The sequence below is a fragment of the Lepisosteus platostomus genome, chromosome 8 (assembly GCF_059453375.1).
Source record: "Lepisosteus platostomus isolate fLepPlt1 chromosome 8, fLepPlt1.hap1, whole genome shotgun sequence".
Taxonomy (NCBI): Eukaryota; Metazoa; Chordata; class Actinopteri; order Semionotiformes; family Lepisosteidae; genus Lepisosteus; species Lepisosteus platostomus.
Window position 1 is genome coordinate 13521387 of NC_142618.1, and position 22342 is coordinate 13543728.

The window sequence follows — 22342 nt, forward strand, 5'->3', positions numbered from 1 at the left end:
AAGTCACCCAAGAGGTTTCTCAAACATTCCTGCATGCATAGACTCACATCAGATTCTTGTATGTGTCCGTTTTTACTAGAGATACAAAAATATCGTTTATCACCTTTCAATTATATTACAAACAAAACAAATGATTGAAACACACAAAACATGGCTATGCACGTACGATGGTGAGCTTAGTGACACTGCTGTGAACTACAGGAGTGTTATTTTCACACAGTTACTTTCATATTTCTGTTAACTTGGGGGGAGTACAGTTTCATTTGGATGATTTCTACAATTTTTTTTCAAGACTTAATTACAATAATTTTGGCCCCGGTCCCTCTACATTCTCTATAAAAGGCTTCCATGTTTCAGAGAAATTCTTCATCTGCAGTCTCAACAGAAAGGTAATCTTTCCCATCGCATAAACGTCTTTTATTACTGTCGGCCTTTGATGACTTTTTCAGGGTGAGTCCTGCTTACAGATTTCCTGCCTGTGCATTTCCGAGTGAAGGAAAGATTGTGCCTCATTTTCCAATGTCATGTTCAGGGCAGACGTTCACTGAATTGGTATCCAGCACATCTACCAATAACAGTCAAATAACAGTCAAAATAGATGGAATCGTAACATCTTTTTCGATTGATCGTCATTTGTTTTACTCTACAAACCTGATTCAGCATTAATTATCAAAGCATACAAATGGAGCAATTATTTCCTTTGACCTTACTATGTAATTACAGTATGTGCCTTGTTCAGCAAAATCAAGTTCAATTAATTTGGAATGAATTAATTTTATTTATAAATCAAATCGAAGAGGACAGATAGTTGGTACATTCAAATATTAGAAATCAGCCTATAAATATGTAATACTACTGTTCTATTTTTTTCAGTCTGTTAAACTCAGCAAATGGGCATTAACATGTGCAGAAATATGTCCATTATTAAGTTTGTACCCTAAAGAGGTTGTGTTCTTTTCCACTTAGAGATTCTGTGAAATGTGCAATTTGCCCAGGGGTGCCCAAACGTTTGCGCGCAACTCTATTCTTATCTTATGATCCACACAATTCATAACCACCAATTGTGTCGTTACACCTCAGCTCTATAATACCCACACTGGGAGAAGGAGCTCTGCAGCAATGAATGGGCAGGGCAGCGCAAGTCTAAAGGAGGTCATTGTTTTCCTGGGAGCTGAGAGAGCACTGGTTGATTAATGGCCAAATAACCCCAACCCAGCCACTGGTAGAGCTGCTTGGGACATCCATATTGTAGCCATCCAGCGACATGACTCCGGCTGGCATCTGCATCATGGAGCTCAGCCTGTACAGGAAGCTAATGGTATACGTACAGGCTTCTCTCACAGCATGCTGCCTTTGCCATGAATACCCAGGGATGTGGGGAATGTGAGCACCTTTCCCAGACCATTCCTAATTCCTTTTGAATACATTAAACTTCATGTCCGTTCCCGAAGTTTGACCAGGTTTTGGGCCTTCCTCATTTTTCCACAGCGACTTTACAGAGTGATCAAGTGCATAATGAGATCCGCACTGCTCGGAAAGACAAAGATTAAGAAGTGAAGCTTTCGTTTGGTTCCATAAATAAAGCTAACTGATTCAAGCCTTCAACCATAGTGGCTATGCAGTGAGTTTCATTACTGTATTGTGCTTTATTATTAGGAGTAGTTTTTCTAATACTTGGTCTCCATGAAATAAGAGTAATTAACAAAACTCTAAGTGATATGACGACCAGCAAAGGACTAGACAGTTTTTGAATAACTATTCCAAAATGCACAGTGCAGCTTTCTGCCAATAAAACAGCAGTTGGCCCAGACAATTCATTTAGGGTAGTTGACAACATTTTAGCCTGCATCAGGCAAAGAGCATGAAACCTAACGGAAAAAAACAAAACAGCATCTGCACTTGTAATACTAAAGCAGATAGATATCTATTAGCAACCTTGCTTTTAGTTTGAGAAATTGCTTACAGAGTGAGTGGGCATCAGTTGTGCAGGATCAAAGACTGAGTCCAGTGCTTCTGTACATGAAAAGAAATGAAAACTGATACACATTGCTGCCACAGCAAACATGAGAATCGGATTAAAGTAAGAGCGATTTCCGAGACTGTCAGGTAAGTTCATTTCTATATTGACAGGAGTGCTTTAATCCCATATTAAGAAAACCGATCGTGGTTCTTTGATAAAAAACAAGAATGCCGTTGTTTGTCAATATAATATCATGTTATAAGCCTATGTTGACAGCACGCTAACCTTCCGAAATCCCTAACCTGGCCTGTTTTACTTTTTACTTTAATTGAAATAATTATGTTAAAAATAAATGAACAGGCTAAATAAATATTCACTGCTGAAGCTCATGTATATGGTGTATGCTGGTGTATCATAAACTATTTTTCTGGTGTACAAAGACAGTATGAAAGTCATGCTCTCAAGTGAGTCACGAGACAATAGTCACAAGCATAACTGTTGTCAAGGCAACAAAACAATAAGTCTTGCTTTCTTCTGAATGGTATTCAAGGTATTATTTTAAGGAAGTTAATGGAAGTCATATTTTTCTACAAAGGCTTTTAGTGCTGTTAACAAGCAGCTCCACTTAAAGCAAGAATTTCTCCACTTCTTTTTCAGGAGGCCTGAAGACACAGACGAGCTCTCTAAACTGTACATGGGTGGTATTTCTATCAACAATAAGTTCAATATACTTTCCTCCATCTTGTGATGTATTTAACCCTTGTTTCATAAAAGGTTATTTAGAGTTCTTCGAAGACACCATTATATCCAAGGTCTTGGTTTATTATTTATCATCTACACAGCTTTTGCAGTGGTCACTGGAAAAGAGTTATAGATCCAGCCATTACTGCTATAATGGAATAGACAAGTTCCTTCAAAACACTTGATTTACAGAAAATAGTGTTATACAAACCATTGGTTCAATAGGAATTAAGGGGTTATTCGCAATAACATAGCAATATGTTCTATAGAATTGGTCATATTATTAGCCAGAATGTCTTACTTCTGCAAATACAGTACTTGTTTTTGTGACAACATTAAATAAAAAAAACAGCATCAGTGTTTACATCCCCAAGAGATGAGAAATTGTGCAGTGGAGGAGGGTGAGACCATATTATTCATAAGAAACTTAACAAAACTTAACCAGACACACTACTAAGCCCATTTGTGCTAATGCTATCATGTTCTTTCGTTTCTCTCATATTACTTTATTACATTAATCTTCTGCTCCCAAAGAATCACTTTCCTTTTCTTTACAGGTGGCACCACACACACACACACACACTAGCAGAACACTTCATACAATATTTATTGAAATCAATGTTTCCGACAAATGATAATGTACTAGCCAAGCACAGATACACAATTGTGACACATACGCAGGTTGGACAAAGACCGACGCCGGTGTGTGAGAGAAACGCCAGCATCCCCCATGTGTGTTGAAAATGAAAGTGCCCTCACTTACAGTACAAAGGTAACTTTAAATTTAAATTAAACTTAATCTAAAGATGATTCCAGTCATCGGCGACCCCAAATTGAAATGGCTCGTGCTCAGAAAAGTTGATTGTCTGCTGCAAGTTCAACCTGAGAGAATTATTACATCTTAAACTGGAAGACGGCTTGGAGATCGGCAATAAATGAAGACTGGAAGGCAATTTCCCAATTAAAAATGTGTAAATTAATTTAACCGGTGAAGCATTCTTCTACTAAGCAGAGAGGGGCAATCAATCACAGTTTAAAGATTGCAATGATGAGTTTGATAGGGGGCACCAGTGATAAATCATACAGCATTTAATCATAATGATATAAGACATCAAATTTCCCAGTAACAGCTTTATGGGCTAAACAACATCATCATCATAATCCAAGTGGCAAAACTGGCTCCTGGCGTTTGTATGTCAGCAGGTTGGAGTACCATGTTGGAAAATCTGGAATTATTTTTTTGAGAATGTGGAGTAACATGTAAGGGAGTTTTCAGGAGATAAGACCCCCCCAAAAAAATACATGAACTGCATATCCATGAAGTACACAGGTGACATTTAAATGGCAAGTTAGGGTTAAGGACCTTAACTCTGAAATGTGTCCCATTTCTCTGCCATAATGTATATACTCAATAATTATTATTTAACATTTAACCTCTATTATATACCAAGGGTTATGAGAGACTCACAAAAGACAATTCAACTCTCGCAGAATATCTAGTCTTTATTTTGCCTTCACCTTTTCTTTACGTACTTTAAAGTCGACTAGTCGGTTCCGCGCCCTACGGAAGTGAAACTCTCGCGTCCCGGGAACCTATCCAGTAAATCCACTTTATCCATTAAAGACATCAGGTTTTCTCTGATGACCACTTTTCACTTAGATGACAGGGGCACAACTTATTGTAAATAAGGTCAAGGGAAAAAAGAATTTCACAGTACTGGAATGCAAAATGAGGATGCAATAAGGAATGGAAAAACTTAGTGTAACGTTAGTATGCCAACACTTCTGCTGACTCATGGTTACTGTTGGTCAGCCATTGGCAAGGGCTTGCCTCAACATACAGAAGTCTCAGAGTTTAAGCAAATTGGAACAGGGGAAGCCTGCAAGCTCCATGAGTCTGTTCTGTCCACAGATGCCAATGAAATTATCAGCTGTAAGATGCAGCTTCATAATATCATCATGTCATCATCCACTGAATGAACTCTGCTCAACGGGTGTGGCGGTGAATATTAGAATATTTGCCCACCACACAATATAGTAGGAGAAATCTTTTAAGAACTCTTCTTCAGTGAGAAAGTAAAAAGCCAAAATGAGACCTCTCACATATAAAGACGAATGCCAATCTCCTAAACCAAGATCTGACAATGTGAAATACACTATGAAGTGAATCTATAATGGGTAACACCTGGCTAGTGTCAACATTAATTAATTAGGTTCTCGGGACATGATCGATGTCGATCAGGAGCAGGACTTAAAAGAGGGAAAGAGACTACAAGGTCAGGGATGGTAAAGGAAGAGGAAGAGAAAGGTATCGAAGGCGAGATCTCCCAGTTCGGGTCACTGAAAAAACCAGACTGGAGCTAAGTATCTGAACCTTGTTCAGAGAGAGTGCTACTCTGTTGTTAGGAACTTTGATGTCCTGTGTAAAGAATCCCTCGGTTAAAAATGTCCTCTCCTGCAACTACCAAACGATCTAGACGGGGAAAGTGCAACGAATTAGGTTGAGGGCCAGACTAAGGTGGGAAGGTTAGAAACACCGGGAGTGGTCTGTCCTCAGCCCATTAACTACTTTCCCGTATCCTCAAGAAAAGAGTTTGATGTACTGTATGTAGGGCCCCTCCAGACCGCGCTACCTGAGTGGAGGACCTGCTAGAGTGCATAGCGGTGAGCTATGTGATGCAGTGCTGGAGAGCCACAATGTGGATGGCTGATAAAAAGCGATTAAAACACAGCACGTCTGTCTACGGAGTGGCAGAAGAACTCCTAACCAGCGCCTGTACCTGAGGAGCCGCAGCTCAGCCAGAAGGGTAGGGTTCTGCTGGGCCTTCTCTGGCGTGGGCTGGGAGGCCTGCTCATGTTCCAGACGCAGCCGCTGGATCTCTTGCAGTATCTCCCTGGCAGGGAAAAGCACAGAGCCCGGCCCGTCACTGGAACGCCTTCGCTTGAAATGAACATCCAGGATTTCCCCGAACAGGGCGTCCTCTAAAATCTAAATACGTATCAGGTCTGTTCCACAGGGTCTCCTAGACCAGCGACAGAAAAACTCTCCAGAAGCAGCAGACTCGTACAGTAATCCTTCAGGATACGAGCTGAACTCGTTCCTCGAAAAAGTGCTCGTAAGGTGAAAACTCGTATAACAATCTCCAATTGGTTAAAGAACTCACAAAATGTCCCCTCAAACACCCAAGCTTCACCTTAATACAGTGCAGAACAATACCTAAGTATAAAAATAGTAACATTCCTGGTTAATTATGAGACGACGATGCTTAAACAATAGTAAGGAAAACATTCCTACTCATTTAAGGCACAGTGCAGTAGTTACATCCTTGCAGTCGTTAACAAATGCATACACAATTGTTACTATCCTGTATGCACTTAGCACACACAAGACTTTTTTATAATAAAGGTAATTTGTTATAAAAAAATGAACGTGAAATTAAAGTATCCGAGAAGATGCGTGAAAAGAACAATCTAAATTTAATTTATGGTTAAATAAAAAAAAACAGGCAGGAATTACTCAATGCCAAATAAAAACGTGTACAACGAGGGGTCACTGTGCATACTTGCACACATGAACGAAGCTGTCTCACCTGTTCTTGTTTTCCAGTTCCGCAATGAGCTGCCGCTGCTGTTTGTTCGCATCAAGAGTGAAGGCAATTTCTGAAGCAGCCTTTTGCTGTTGAGCTTGTTGCTGAAGGGGGTGAAAAAAGACATTTTACGGGTTTCCGTACAAATTGACAGAAGTACAATTTTCGCAATGTTGTGTTTCACTGCAAAAGACTCCAGGGGAGATGGTAATAATAAGTCAAAAGAATTAAAACCAAGTCATTTTTAGTAATGTGCTAAGCCACTGTTGAAATACGAAACGTTGTACAAAAAATGTTTGGCCAATTGAGCTTTACAGTTGACTTATACTGACCTCTACTTTTATACTGCTTAAACTAATGTCATAGTTTAAACTCTAAATCTGCAGCTTAAAGTAAATTTACTGAATGTCCCTCCCTCTGTACCAGAGACTTGAAACTGATCTAAATTCTCACATTACAGGCACTGGAATTATCGATCCAATTTCTACTTCAAAGGCCCTAATTATATCAGGCGAATACACTTATCCAGCTTGATGTCTAACCACCAGTTAATGGGTTTAAATTATCAACAGTGCTGTGGTCAGACTCTCTCGAGTCTTAGCAGCACATACAGTACAGCAATCTCTTCCAATACTGTATCTCTACATTGTCATATTTATCACAGCTTTCTTATCAAGGTCCGCAACGTTCAGACATCTCGCAAACTGTACTGTACATCAGAAATTCTGATTACAGTTTAGAATTTATTTTAAAGATGATTTATTTTTTAAGAGATATTCGCAAGTTCACGAACCCAAGTAAGATTACGGTTATTTCATCCTCAGCAATATGTTAATTTACACACCAAATAGAAGTGGGATATTTTAAGGCTAGAATTAACAGCAGGACAAATGAAATGCACAGTATTTGGAGTGAGCCGAGTAAAGCTTCGAAAAAAGTATTTAACTAATAATAATGCACGAATATCACGTTTTTGCTGTTATCATTACAAAATCATCATAGGATCCTTCTTTTAAAAGTAGCGCTTGCAGAACGCAAATCACAACATGTAGCCTTTAAATTGCCTATCCAATATTTTTTGAGTTTCTGCTTGGTATTAAAATGTATTATTTAAATCCTCTTTCATTACTTTTTAAAACACAGTTATATTTTTTTTCCCCATTTTCGACACATTGTCCCGATTCCATCAACAGAAGATTAAATACGTGCGTTTTTGTTTAACGATTTCCAGGCAAAGGGTGGCTGGCGGACAAAAGAGTTTTCAGTCAGAGGGATTCTCCTTTGGCTTTTAGCTCAGGGCTCCCCTGCCCATGACACCACGGCTAAGGTGTCTTCACGAAAGCGCCCTGCCCTCGTCCTGCGTCTCTCACCGATGAGGCGGCGTCCGCGGCGAGCCGAGCGGCGTATCGCGCGATGAGCCTGTGTTCCTCGTCCAGGCGGCTGGAGCCCTCCAGCATGCTGCCAGACACAGGGGGAGAAGACCACGGTCACCAGCAGAAACCCGCAACTCGGGCCTCGGCCCACTGCGCTCCAGCGCGCACGGAAACGAGTCGCAATTATCACTGACTTTAAAGCGAGGAGACACGCGTTTTAAAATACAGAGCAAGTTATACGCAGATAGAGCGGATACAACACATGAAACATTTGAAACATAAGGCGAATTCTGATTTTAAAAAATAAATACATCGCTTTTTAAAACAATCTGGCATTTTTTAATGTCAATGTCAGTTGCGAAACGCGTCTGATAATGCTGTCTGTGGAATTCACTCCCGAAAACGTCGATACAGAAAACGCTTGGAAACACTGTGAACTAAGTTAAATTTTAAATTAAATACATTTCTTAATACTTAGCAGGGCACAAATACATAGTATTTGCTGTAACAGTTCATGTGGTGGAATAACCTTAGATAAAATTACGAAGTCACAATCACTTGTTGACGATAAATGTGGAGGTGTACCTGTATTCCATCCAATAGTTATTAAAATACAGTATGTCATCTGAGTGGAAGAGGAACTCCTAATCAGAGTTAATGAACTGTAAGTGTAACTAACAATGCACAGTAATTACTGTAATAACATTCATGTATACATTATACACAGCAATATAACTCTTTAAAATAGTTGGAAGCTCTATATTTACAGAATAACAACAAAACTATTTCATTTGAATTACTGGTAAGCATAAAACTTCACATTTATCAAGCTTTATTTGGATATTACTGCACTAGAATCAACATTTTTGCAGATATTTCACAGCCTTTTGTCAGAAAATGGCAGTACATAAAAAAGCAGTCTATTGTAAACAGAAAAAAACAGATCAATAATGCTGTTCTGCAGTGCAATTTTTAAAATACAAACATCTTTTTAAAAAATACAGAAGATTTAAGATAACAGTCCCCCAAGAGCTTTTATATTCAGCAAAAGCTTGGTGTTCCGACAAGCTGTGAGATATTTGAATACGTGTCAGAGCCATATTATTTTATAATTTAGAAGTTCACCAAGTTCATTTGAAAACTGTTGGTACTTTTTATTTTTAGTAACACGGTCCATACTAAATTTGAAATTTTTCTAAAAAATCAAACTTCTCTAGTAAAAATCCATTAAGTTATCGTAAAATAATACAAACCACCTCTGACAAAAAAACAAAACAGGATGATGCACTACCTACAATAACTACACTTAATTCCTTACACTTACAGTATATAGCACCTTTCTGGAAACTCCACTCAAAGAATATTACAGATAATGGGGACTCCCCTCCACCGCCACCAGTGCAAAGCCCACACCTGGATAATCTGACGGCAGCCAAAGCGCACCAGTACACTCACCACACACCAGCTACCAGTTCAGAGATGGAGATTATCAGGAGACCATAACTGGTAAAGGCCGGGGCAAAAATTTGGCCAGGACATTGGGGTTAACAACCCTACACTTCTCGAGAAATGCCCTGGGATTTTCAATAACCACGTAGAGTCAGGATCTTGATTTTACTTCATATACAAAGGAAGGTGCCATTTTTTACAGCATAGTGTCCCCATTACTATACTGGGGCATTAGGACCCACACAGACCACAGGGTGAGTGCCCACCACTGGTCCCACTAACACCTCTTCCAGCAGCAACCTCAGCTTTCCCAGGAGGTCTCCCATCCAGGTACTGGCCAGGTTCACACCTGCTAAGGTTTCAGGTTGAAGCTGCAGGGTGATAAGATGCTGGCTGTATCTTGTGGAGGAGAGGACAATGACCGTACAAATAACTAAAAAAAGCAACAAATAATAAAAGCTCTATTACTCGCACTCAGATGAAGAAATAAAAAACCTAATTCAACTCTACAATTTGAAGCACCTAGTACAATAAACCAGAATTATGATTAAAAAAATTAGAGATGACAGCCTTGGTTTTTAAATTTAGCATATACAGTACAGTTGCCCTAAATCCTTAACTCAGTCATATGTGGTCAGCTCATGCAGTGCACAGGGAAATATCCTGCAAGAGTGAAAAGCAGGCTCAGTCATTGAATCAGTTCGGCTGCACAGGGGTGCTGTTACCAGCTGGGAAACCTGCACTCACTGTGTGGGATTTCTGTGGAGCAGATTGACATACAGCCCGATGAGCACATGTTCATCAGCCAGTCTATCGGCAACATCTAGGCTGTAGTTTAACCTAGAACAATGTGGGTATCCAGACAGACATGGAAATAAAAAGAAAAAGCAAGAGCTTTATGAGAAAATGACAACAGAAAAAGGGAATGTAACTCCATGCAAGAACGTATTCAGAACAGAAACCGTGGAAAGTGAAAACACGCAAAACAACATGATCCATATTGCGGTTTATGCAGTGTTATACAGTAAATCTTTGTCAGCAAGTCTTGCCTGGGTCTTGAATGAAAGTTTGTCCTCGCCCTGCAGTGTGTGAGTCTTAATCTGGGCTTCAAGCTCTGGCCTGATGACTACCCCCGAAAAGGAAGCAATGTTAGTGTCTCTGAAGACATCCACCTACCCTGCTTAATGAATGACAGCACATCTGGCTCAGTGTGGCAACACACAATATACTGCTTGATGAACAAAGCAGGAGTCCATAATTAAATACAATGCTTGTAAATGTTATGGAAAATACTCCTGACCACGCTATAATGAATTAGAACAGAAGCTTGGGCTTGGTTATATGTATGTGGTTTATTATAAAATGAGTCTGGGGTCTAATTGCCCCATCCAGTTTTAGAAATGGAGTTCAGAATTACATTAACAGTTATTAGTATTGGGTTATATGCACAGGCTAGTATACAATAGTCAATCCTGGAAATTGTACAGTATTAACCACTTCAGAACAAAGCATTTTAAGAATGACTACCATTTTTAATAATTTTAATAATGAACTAAAGAATGTACTAAGAATGTAATCAAGCCAAAATATGTCATTAAGTAATTGGATTGTGGCTTGTGACTGAAGGGTTTGTTTGACTGACAGAACTCAAAACCAATATGTCTGCAAACAAAGACCAAACAAAACACACACCTAGTCTTGTATTTATGCACACGCATTTAAAGGAAGTGGACAAATCAAATGGAAACACCAATGTAAGCACAATTTATAGGACATTGGGGCTACCATATGTGGCCAGAATGTGGCATAGTGTCTACAATTCTGCAACACCATTCTTCCATGAGAAAGTAAATGAACACGTCTGATTGGCCCAGGAGGCGGAAAATGTTGCCTTGATTGTCATTCCCGAATATCTCAATGGGGGTGTTGCTATCCTGGAAGAACCCCTCCTGCCTACTATGAAGTAAGGATTAGTATAGATCTTGCCTTCGCAGGGAGTGAGTGCACCCAAACGATGCCAGAAACTGTGCCACCCATCAATACAGAACCGAGCACTCTTGGCTGTAGTTAGTTAGGAGGGCGCCACATCTGCATTTACCAGTTTGTCAAGATTATGGTGAGGGATGATTCATCTGGTCTTATAAATGACACTCACTCTTGTATAAATAAAAGTACAGCCATTACATACTCTATACTATCGTTCCCATTATAAACAGATGGGCTGAAGAACCTGCATTTGTAAGTTATATGCCCCTGTTGAGAATCTGAAAAGGTTTGCTTAGATTGCTCTGCTGGATATTGAATTAAGGTAGACATTTAAATGAGAACTAGATTTTTCCACTGCTCAGGCTACTGCCTGTGCTTTTTGCACCACTTGAGTCCCAAGGTGCATTGGGAGGGGTGTAGAGAGGTTTCTGCACTGCGACCTGACTAGGGTGTCCTGCTCTGTTTTCTGCTGCTCGTGCCCCAGACTGAAATTTGCAAAGATATTTAATTGATAAGCAGTTGCTCTCCAGTTTCACCCCTCTTTCAAAGGTACTGAGGTCTTCTTTTGTAGCAATAATCACAGACAACTAGGCCTGTGAAGCACTGTTACCCATAACCCTTAGCATGCTTGGTGTTATTTTCTTAAAGAGGTACTGCAGTTGCAATTTCTCAGACCGATTATTAATTCTCAGTTACAAAATTAATTTATTGACGATGTACAAACTTTGAACTAAGCGTAAAATTGTGAACTTTGTGAAAGTACTGTAAGTCGCCATGCTGACACAAACTCGCATTCAAGTTCCCACGAATTGCGACGTGATGCGGCCCTTCCTGCTCACTAGTCACTGTAATGACTAGTGCAATGTGATGCACAAGCGAATAAATAAAGGTTGAGCAGCAGACATTTCACCACACAGCAATGTTCCGACATGATCTGCATGCAGAAATAATAAATAAGTGTTATCTGTCGGCAAAACTGTCTCTAAATCAAAAGCAATATTTCCATTTGATTAAAAGAGATGACTCACAAGCAGGCTTATCTACTATGTCATAGGGCCACTTGTCACCGCAGTATTTGTTGCCACGTTCTGAATTGCAGAACATGGCTCTGCCCATAGCCGGAACTGCTGTCTATTTTGTGATGTTTTACGAGTCACTGTGTATATTTTACTTTTATTGCGGTATGAAATGCACTCATCAATGCTGACTCTTTCTCACCCCCAAATACGAAGATAGCTCTGCAGTTCCCCTTTCACTGAGGCACGCGCCTCACCTGTATGCAAGCCCTTGCTTTCAATATGGCCGGCCTCCCTCACTTACCCAGGTGTTTCCATGTTTTTGTCCCCTACCATTATTTTTAAAGAGAAGATTAGTAACAGGCAATTTGATGACATTTCCCAGTCGGACTGACCTGATAATCAGGGAGCAGTCTGGCCTATTGGCCAGTATTCCTATAAATTATCCAGTTATTTGTCAATACTGAATGGAGGACTTGATACAGAAGGAATAACTTTGCACTCAAAATATCTTATTTTGCTCTTTGAAACTATGTCGAGGCTTTATTAAATATTTAAGAAAATATAAATATTTGAACTGTGTGCTTTGAAAACAAATGTTAAGAGTGAATGTTTTGACATCCAGCAGATGTTTTCTGGTTCATTCCGATGTTCCACTGGTTTATTCCAGGTTTGAAGTTTTTGCATGGCAAGCATTTTTGATTGCCTGGGTGTGTTATACTGTACAATATCCCAGATTAATCAGAAACTCCTTGGAACAGCTAGTCAAATTCAAACTTGCGAATGAAAATTCTTCTATTAAATGTGAACATGATTGTTGAGGAAAGATAATGTGTTTGAAAAATACCTGTTCACAAGTGCAGTAGAGGTTGGAGGCTGCTAATATCCTTTAATCCTCCCAAAATGACATTTCCATAAAAAATAATCATTTTTAATGTGTATTAAATTTGTCGTTTGGAAAGAACTGTACTGTAGCCGCATCAACGGCAGTGAAATTGTTCTAAAAAATGAGCAATACAGTTATTTCCAGCATTATGAATATATTACATGGTTGTTGAATCTGGAAGCAATGCATTTTAGCAAACCATCTAGACTGTTTCACAAATTACAAATCATTCATAGAGTTATAAAAATAAAGCATAAAGAATCACATTTACCCTTGTATAGACAAGTACAATTAGTAGTGTGTAGTAAAGAATGTGCCATTACATATCATTCTCATTATAAATAGATGGGCATAAGCACCTGCAATTGTAAATTATATGCTCCTGTTTAACCGCCTGAGAAGGTTTGCTTAGATTGCTCTGTTGGGAATTGAATTAAGGCAGACATTTAAATGAGAACTACAATCATTATTTTCTGTAACTGAGTTTAGACAAGATTAAAAAAAATCAATAACATTCTGCAACTATATGAATTTGTCAGGGCTTCAAGATCCTTAGTAAAATAATTTGGAAATGTCAGTGTTATAAATTTCAAACTGTGAGGTAAGGCAATGCTTTTAATTTGCTACGGTTGTGGTCAAGGGTGTACTTAGAAAGGACAGAGTGATTAGCTAAAGGTTACATTCTACTTCCTGTAAAGGATGTGAAACGTTCACTGTTGTGCGTTATCAATCTGATAACATTTTCAGTGTCTAGTTTTCAGGAAAAGTCAAGGAGTCGAGAGTCACAGTTGTGGGACTTCAGTGCCCGACCCAAAACCAGCCCAAGGATGTACTCACTCCCGGATCAAGTGGCCGAGCAAGCTGTAGACCTCATGAGCAGGCCCGGATGGCACCTACAGAATCTCTTTTACTAATTGCAGCGAAAAATTTCAATGAAAGTCTATGTAGAAAAAAACAACAACTTCATTTTATGTCAAAGCCAGATGGGACTTTTTAAAATAACAATAATATGAAATGTTGCAGAAGGTAAAATTTTGAGTCTGCCGATCTCCCTGTAACAAGCCACAAGCTCACTGCCACCTATCTTGAAGAATTGACACAGGTGCAGCTTCCATTATCTTCATTAAAAAACATTTAATAACAATAATTAAAGATTAAAATATCAGAAAAAATAAAATACTTCCTTTCATGTTTAAATCTATCGAAATGTACCGTAAATTATTAGTATTTTCAGAGAATTCAGTTTAACCCACAGTTTAAATTAATAATTTTATTAGCGATATATTAAAGTGATTCCAAAGAGTGACCTGTAATCACAAAATACTCTTAACACATACTTAAACACTGGGACATCTATTCTAAAGCTGTGTATTTGCTGATATATGATTTACTTTCTCTTCATAAGGTAGGCTCCTAATCTTAATGGGGCAGCCATCCAGTTGCCAACGCATAACAAAATTGCTCTGCACTCTGCAGAGTAAAATTGGAACAAAAACAGGCCTATTCTCATGCCTGTCTTGAAGAAATCATTTGGTTGCTGTCGACTTAATATACCGTATTTGATTTGAGCAGTTCAGTCTCTAATTGTTTTTAACATAACAGGAGGTTATGAAGATCATATCAAATCACTTTGCGTTAGTTTTCTGGAAAGAGGAAACTATGACGACAGTATTCAACGTCTGGGTTTAATACGGTATAAGGGTGACATGAAAAGCAATGCACTTATATTTTTAAGCTACTCTGTAAGACTCGATTTAAAATGCGTCATTAGTTTCTTTGCTAGTAGCTTACTATTGTTATTAACCATAATTGGAAATGGAGTGTAATTTATTGTGTCAAATCTGGTCTGTGCTTGATATCAGTGCGGGGCCTGACAGAAGGTACTGCTGTCATAGCAACCAGTAATGCAGAGTGTGTCTATACATACCTGTAGTGGTATAACATGGACTTTCATGGTTCTAGGATTGACACAGTTCGCCGTAGTACTGGTGTTTTAATCAATGGTAAAGTGTGACGCTGCCTAATATTTTATCTTGGACGCGTAGTAAACAAGCATTGAATTCTGTGGAAATTCTGCATCGTTTTCATTTCCCACAGGGCTGACGCATATTCCGCCTGGCCCTGCCGACGGGTTAACTGGAGTTAGAAATTGCGGCTTTGTTCTGTCTCACTGCACTCAGGGGGTTACAGAGGAGCACTATGCACCCGCACAAACAGACGGGCACCTTTGTCACTTACCCCTTCCCCTTCAGCAGAGACGGGGCAGCTCTGACCAAGAGTTTGCTCTGCTCTACTTCGTCGTTCTTGGTGTAAGGTAAGCTTTTGAAACGAAAAAAAATAAAAGAGAGGCAAACAGCAGCAAATAAAGAGAGTGACCAAACTCCACAGGGAAGCCGAGAGCACGCAGAAACAATAAGCATAAAGGAAAAGAGGTGAAAAGGTGGAAAGAAATAAAGAGTAAATTAAAAAGGTGGAGCCAGGTGGTTTCTGGGTGAGAGCTGCTGCTTGTTAGCAGACAGCAACAGGACAGTCTGGCTACTTTCAATTCTCAGAACAGAAAAGGCGGTTTAAAATTCCCGTGCAGGAAGATCAGAAAGATTTTAAGAATGCCTACAGACACTCGCTGGGTTTGGAGATTTTCCACATATTTCACAAATACACAAAGAGAGGCGATGAGCGAACTTGCAATTCCGCAAGAGCGAAGAGCCAAAAAGCCGTTGGGACGGCGTCTCCTTTTTGTAGGTTCTCCCCACAGTACAATTAGTACCGCGGCACAAGAAACATGCCCACAAAAAATGCTGAGAAGACCATGATGGAAGAGAGCTAGAGAGCGATGGCCATGCTTCATGACAAGTGGAGACATGAACCATGCTTGGGAGGATTAACGTGAATGGGGCCCGAGCCCCTAATCTGATATCAGACCAGCAACATGTACTCCTTGCATATTACAGAAAAAAAATAGAGGACAAAGACTTGACCGATTCACAATTGGCCTTCAGATTCAGTAAAAATGCTCACCTTATAACAGGAAAAAAAAGGTTTTGGTTCTATATTGCAATATGAGTATATGACAGTCAATATGACTGTGAAAGAGCAGTAAACCTCATGTGTGGATGACACACAAGGGACAGCAAAAGAGAATACTCCAAGAGCTTGCAAAACAGTCATTAATGCCACCAGAACCCAGAAACAATCCCACAAATCTAAAGATGCAAAGTGACACTAGATGGAGGGTGCTTCTGTTGTGAAAAAAGCTTTTATTAGTAAAAAGGGACCGCTGGCACTGGAGACAAGTTAGATTAGAGTTTCCTGCACATGCAAAGCTCTACACTAAATGAGTTTCGTTAGATTCATCAAGACGGAAATTCATGTAGATCCGCTACGAGTAGAATATACTACAGCAGTTCACATCACCTTACACTTACACCAGCCACTTAAATTAGGAGCCTCTTTTTTCCTCATAGACATAGAAGATCAGATAGTTGTAGTTGCACGTTACAACCAAATTCATAATGGAAAATGTGGTGTCTAAAAGGAAAAAAAAAGGATCAAAATGGTTTTGCTGAATAGAGTGACTCTACAATGAAAAAGTGATTACGTACGGTAGCTGGATACAGTAATAGACGTTTATCACGACCCTTTTCAGGAAACAAAGTGGTTAAGCTGAACTAGACAGCACAAGGGTTAATGGGTATGAGCTAATGCTTTAGTACAGTACTCCTACAGTACTACATTACTACACGTATCGTGTTTCCCGGATACTGACCGTGAGTCGCTGGTTAGCTGACTTACATACAGGTTTATTAGAGCATGCTCATCACCATCTGCTTCATCAGTCACGGGACTGGGGTGGTTTGCACCCTCACACCTAAATAATTCAAGCATTGAGGCTGTTATTAGGCAGCAAGGGTCATCAAAGACACATAAAAGAGTATTATCACATGGCCCAAACTTTCACCATTGCAGAGCTTGAAACGACAGAAGAATCTATTCAAATATCATTCGCACATTGAGCACGTTTGCTATAAGCATCGTATCAGTAACTGCTGTAAGCCCTTAATAAAGGATTTCTGGGAAAAAAAAATCAAGCTTACAAATGTGAATATCTCGCCCTCTTCAAAGTACACTTTGCTGTACTACAGTAGTTAACAAAAATAGACATTTATTTTTTTGAGTTTCAAGAGACGCAGAGTGCTGTACTAAAGCACCCATTAATTTTACTTCTTTGGTGCATCATGTGGAAGTTTGAAAATAAAGCACAGCAAACTGATACAGTGAAACCAAGAGCAAAACTAAACTGTAAGATAAATTATATTAGAGGCTTCAGTGAAAATATAGGTGTCTAAGCCAGATTTCAAAATGTAGTCTCCAACTGATTTGCAGAAGGAACTCCACAGACATGCAGTAGTTCTGCACGTGAGAAGACTCACTGCATAGGGCCTGTCTTTGGCAGAGTAAGAAGGCCTAAATCAGCAGATGGCACATTTCTGGCCTGTACTCTTGCAATAAGTGCTTAAAATAATCCGGTGCTAGACTATTCAGCGCCTTATACACAAGCAGGTGAAACTTAGTCTGTTTTAAACTTCACTGGGAGTAAGTGCAAGTTAGAGGGGGTGGGAGTTAAGCGCTGTTGCAGGGTGGACTTGAGGCCCCACTGAAGGCTATGTAGCACTTTCGAAAACACAGCGGTACAGTGTCACTCATCCTGCTGCTTCTCAGCTAGTCAGTCTTTCGGTCTTTTATACAACTTTGCAAACTGCATAAGCACATTTTGTGACCATTCTCAAGGGCATAAAAGAGGCTTCAAAGGGCTGGTAATGTCAACCTGTTGAAAAGTTAAAACAACGGCCCCTAATTATTTCAGGGAAATGTGAGAAATATGGGCTGTCCTTCTTTAACGCTCCTGTTTCAAGCACTCTTCACTAAATTAGTCACGGTTCCATGTTTCTGAGGTTGTGACCAGGTAAGAGCTAACTGCTACTGCTAATCCTCTGACAATTTGTTTTTGTCCTTTCGAGCTGTGCTGTTTTCATCTTCTCTGACAGCAAGAGCTTCCAACAGCCTGTCTACTGTCTAGTGGACACCTTCTCCAGTTTTTACCCCCGGCCACCGCAGGGCAGCACGCTGTGTCCCCCACGCTGTCTGCATCCTCAGATAGTGAGGCACCCTCAGCAGTTCCCTGACCGCCTGGGCCCCAGGATGCTGCCAGCCTCATCGCTCCAGGCGTGTGGCGAGTGGAGTGTGGTGCCCCTTTGCTTCCAGAGTGCCTTCAACTTCGCCGTGTAAAAAAGTCTGTCGACTCAAGATTTCAAATGACACGGGAGACTTATCTCTTAAACACTCGGAACACCTCGGAAGGGGGAGTTCAGAGCACAGCGTTATCGACGTTATTCTTTTTATCTTGAAAAGATCACGTGGAGACCACCGTCCGTCACTCAGTTCAGGCGGAGTTCATTCAAACTGACGATGAATGTCACAGAGACTTTCACAACCACGGCATTCCGTGCATACATAACATTATTATCTGTATATGGATATTTATTATGGACAGTTTATTTAGCATTTACAAATGTGTATATACTGTATGTATGGGGTTATCACACGCAGGTAGAGTTCTGACACATTCTTGAGGTGCAATATATATTTTTCCGTTAATTTCCGAAATGTATCTCGTGTTTTATGTGTCTATGTATATATGGTATGTCAGTATGTGTAACGTGTATGAGCAACTCACCAAGTCAAATTCCTTGTCAGTGAAAACTTACTTATTTGGCCAATAAAGTGATCTATCTCTGATCCCCCTGACCGTCTTAGTTCTGCCATGCTGCCTAACGTGTTATGAGGTGCCTAAGAGAACGTCAGCTCTAATCCTTTTACTGGCAAACTCTGCCCTTATCCCCAAACTATTTTATCCCTTTTTTCTGTTCAAAGTTCATCCCAAACAGATCTATGGCTTTTCCTTAATCCGCTCCCCCTTATCCCTGTGTTAATAGTTACCATCATGTAACTGACGTTTTCTGATGTCGTCATAAGCCATCGCTCACTCTGTGCAATGTTACCCCCTTTTCTGTTAACCCCCTTTTCTGTTATGTTACCCCCTTTGCTAGCATTGCTGTCATTTTTGTAATAACACAAATTTTGCTTTGAGGCAAGTCTTTTGTCTATGATGTGTAATGTGTTTTTTAATCTTGTGTCCCCTCAGAATATTCGTTAAACACTCACCAGTGAAAGTTTTTTTTAATTTGCCAAATACGAGCACCTCTGATGGGCGGGTTCAGAGCACAGAGTTATCGGAATTATTTTTTTATATCTTGAAAAGATCATGTGGAGACCATCATCGCTCAGTGCAGGCTGAGATCATTCAGATTGACGATGAATGTCACAGAATCCTTGAACTGGTAAAAATCCAAAATGTTTTTTGGGGATCTTTGGTTCTGAAAACTAGCTTTGACCACAAACTTCTTGACATTTTAACTTAATTCTTGGAAACATTTAAAAAACATCCCTTGCTTTAGAAAATTACCAAAAAAGCAAAAAAATACACAGAAATGATCTACTTTATTTCCCATAGAAAAGTACCATCCTTTATAATAATAAAAACTATACTGAGTTAAATCTCACAGTAACTATAAAAATTGTATAGCCCAGTTAGTGTCGCAGAAATTAAGACAGTGCTTAGCATGAAAATGCCTGTGTACAACAGCTGGTTTATTCCATTTTTTGTCCTTCAAACATTAAATTTAGGCTTCTTCACGCTCAGTTAACTGCCTCAGTTATTTTATTTTTAGTAATTGCACTTTGAAACAGTCCCCACTGTATGCACGTCATAGCACAGAACCATTTATACGACACGGATATTAACTCATCTGTGGCACCACTCCATCCCACTGAGCTTCTGCGTCATGCAAAATGCACACAATTCCTTCTGCACAAACCTAATAGCAAGTACTTTAGTTTTCAACCCCAGCCTAACCTGGCATTGCATTCACCAATTACAGTAAGAGCATAAAGGAACACTTTGCTTAGAACACTGGGCTTCTGGAAAAAAAAAAGCCTGGTCTTTAGTTATTTAATTAAAACACAGTGGATAAAGTGATTTTATTTGATGCTTCCAGATGAAAGGGTTCACACTCTTTAAACTCCCTTGCCTCACAGGCTGCAGTGTTCTAATGAAACCGATGCTCACCTTTTACTTGTGAAAGGGCTTCCTGAGGTGGGAACTGAGTGAGAGAACATGGAGTCATTCATGCTGTTTACGGGTCTCGGCGGCCTAGTGGGGAGAAAGACATCATCGTTTCTTTAATTGTAAACCTGCCAGCCTGACGTCTCCCTCAGCCTTTTTAAACCTGCCCTGTGAGACCCGCTTTTAAAACGACACTGACGCACTGCCAGGCTGTATGTTCCTTCTCCTGCGAGAACTGTGTGGGGTTTGGGAAAGGAGATAGCTTCTATCTCCAGTGGACCAATTTAGTACACTGTTCCCTTATACCCTGATTGGTAAAAAAGGCAAATTAATTGCATATATAAATTATTATATATATTGCATTTATATATATGCATGTTTAATATATATGTATCCAGAATATAACATTGAGCCTCATACAAAAGCTATATATATTTTTCCAACAGTCCATAAAATAACAACTCATCTTCCCTCCACATTCATTAAGCATTTGGAAATAATTTAAAACAAGAATGTCATAGTGTGACAAGCTGGACTATCTGAACCATGCAGGAGGCAGAAGCAGGATATCGAAGTGGAACTTATTTCGTATTCCTTAAGCACAGTACATCTAAATAGCTAGAACAGCCTCTTAAAAAAAAAACCAAGAAAAGAATAAGAAATTTCCAGGCCTCGGTGTTTCCTTTTCCTTTCCAGTGTTTTCTCCAGCAGCGAGTCTCTATTAATCAGTGCTCAGTTATGACTGACTTGTCACCTTTCGGGAGCCCTTTTCTACTAACTCAATCAGAGCATTAGCATATCAGCTCATCTTAATTAGCCATCAGAGAACAGGGGCGAACCTTACAGTTCGAAATCCTATGGCCGCCAGCCCACACGATGACAGGGTGACCATCCGATCACCATACCTTTCCACTGAGAGTGCAGGCATATTACATTCCACAGTTCATCAGCTTTTCTAATGTATTACAATAGAGGGAGAAAAAATGGAACAATATAGTTGGAATACCAGGCCCGTTTCCTCGCTGGAATAGTCTTTGTGACATTCACACCCATCCTACTCCCCTCCACTTTGTTTTACCAGTTCCTTGCACCTCCAAAAGCGAGGTTTAGTGACCCGGTGGCTGGAGAACGATTTCAGGTCTTCTGCTGCTATACGCTGCAGAGAAACCCAGACCTAACTGCTGCAGCGCAGTGGAGCTACAGCCAGCGGCTCGGACATAACTTCTGTAAGCCACTCGGCGCGGCAGACAGCTTCATCCTGTTTCACTCTGAACAAAACGGCAGTCAAATTAACAAAAGATAAAACCCTTTTATAAAAAAGGCACTAACAAGCATTTTGCTGTACTGCAATCTGTTCTCTCGATTTGTTGTTGCTTTCCCCCATTATTCAAGGCCATTATCAAAAGCACATTTTAAAAAACCAAGCAAAGTCACGAGAATTCTCACGTTTACTGAGTGCAGGAGCACAATTGTGAAATTACTTCATTTCTGATTATGTGCCAAAAGGGGTTTAAAACAAAGGAAGTTTTAATTTTACTTTCCAAAAATCCCAGCTTTCAAATTGCAGTTTTCAAGAAAGCTTAGAACACTTACCAAGTATCGCTTTTGTCCAGCAATGAAAAAGCATAAACACAATTTTGTTAAAGTCAAACATCAAACCATTTAATACAGTCCTAAGTGAAATTATTTTACTGTAACACCAGGAAAGAACAAAAGCCCAATAAGTATTAAATCTAGAATACTTATAAATAAAAAACAATCGGGAAGGTGTGGTGGCTCTGTGGCTATAGATCTGCGCCTGTGGCTGGAAGGTTGCCAGTTCGTATCCCGCGGCCGGCAGAGGAATCCTCCTCCGTTGGGCCCCTGAGCAATGCCCTTCACCCCAAATGCTCCAGGGGCTCCAGCCGTATAAATGGCTGACCCTGCGCTCTGACCTCAAGCTTCTCCACCTGTCTGTGTGTCTCATGGAGAGCAAGCTGGGGTATGTGAAAAGACAAATTCTTAATATAAGAAATTGTCTATGGCCAATAAAGTGATCTTATCTTATCATATAGTGCGAATACCTGAAAAGGATAAGAACTGTAATTGTTCTGGATATAAAGATTCATGACAAATCATCCGCTGTTTTAATTTCAACACTTTGAATAGGACTGCTTATGAT

At 39.8% G+C, this 22342-nt stretch overlaps 1 protein-coding gene across 16 annotated transcripts in view; it reads right to left on the reverse strand.

The window, feature by feature from the left end:
- The window catches only part of dtna (dystrobrevin, alpha), a 146922-nt gene that overhangs the window by 21787 nt on the left and 102793 nt on the right, over positions 1 to 22342 (reverse strand). For 8 of the 16 annotated variants that reach the window (XM_088642489.1, XM_088642490.1, XM_088642491.1 and 5 more), the window contains 7 exons: positions 20185 to 20268; positions 16765 to 16866; positions 15237 to 15317; positions 9858 to 9950; positions 7659 to 7746; positions 6292 to 6392; positions 5482 to 5595 (listed from right to left, as the gene is read on the reverse strand). In XM_088642489.1, the coding sequence (XP_088498615.1) occupies positions 5482 to 5595; positions 6292 to 6392; positions 7659 to 7746; positions 9858 to 9950; positions 15237 to 15317; positions 16765 to 16866; positions 20185 to 20268 (663 nt within the window). The remainder of the gene's footprint in view (positions 1 to 5481; positions 5596 to 6291; positions 6393 to 7658; positions 7747 to 9857; positions 9951 to 15236; positions 15318 to 16764; positions 16867 to 20184; positions 20269 to 22342) is intronic. The other 8 variants (XM_088642497.1, XM_088642493.1, XM_088642502.1 and 5 more) reach the window with 5 other exon arrangements.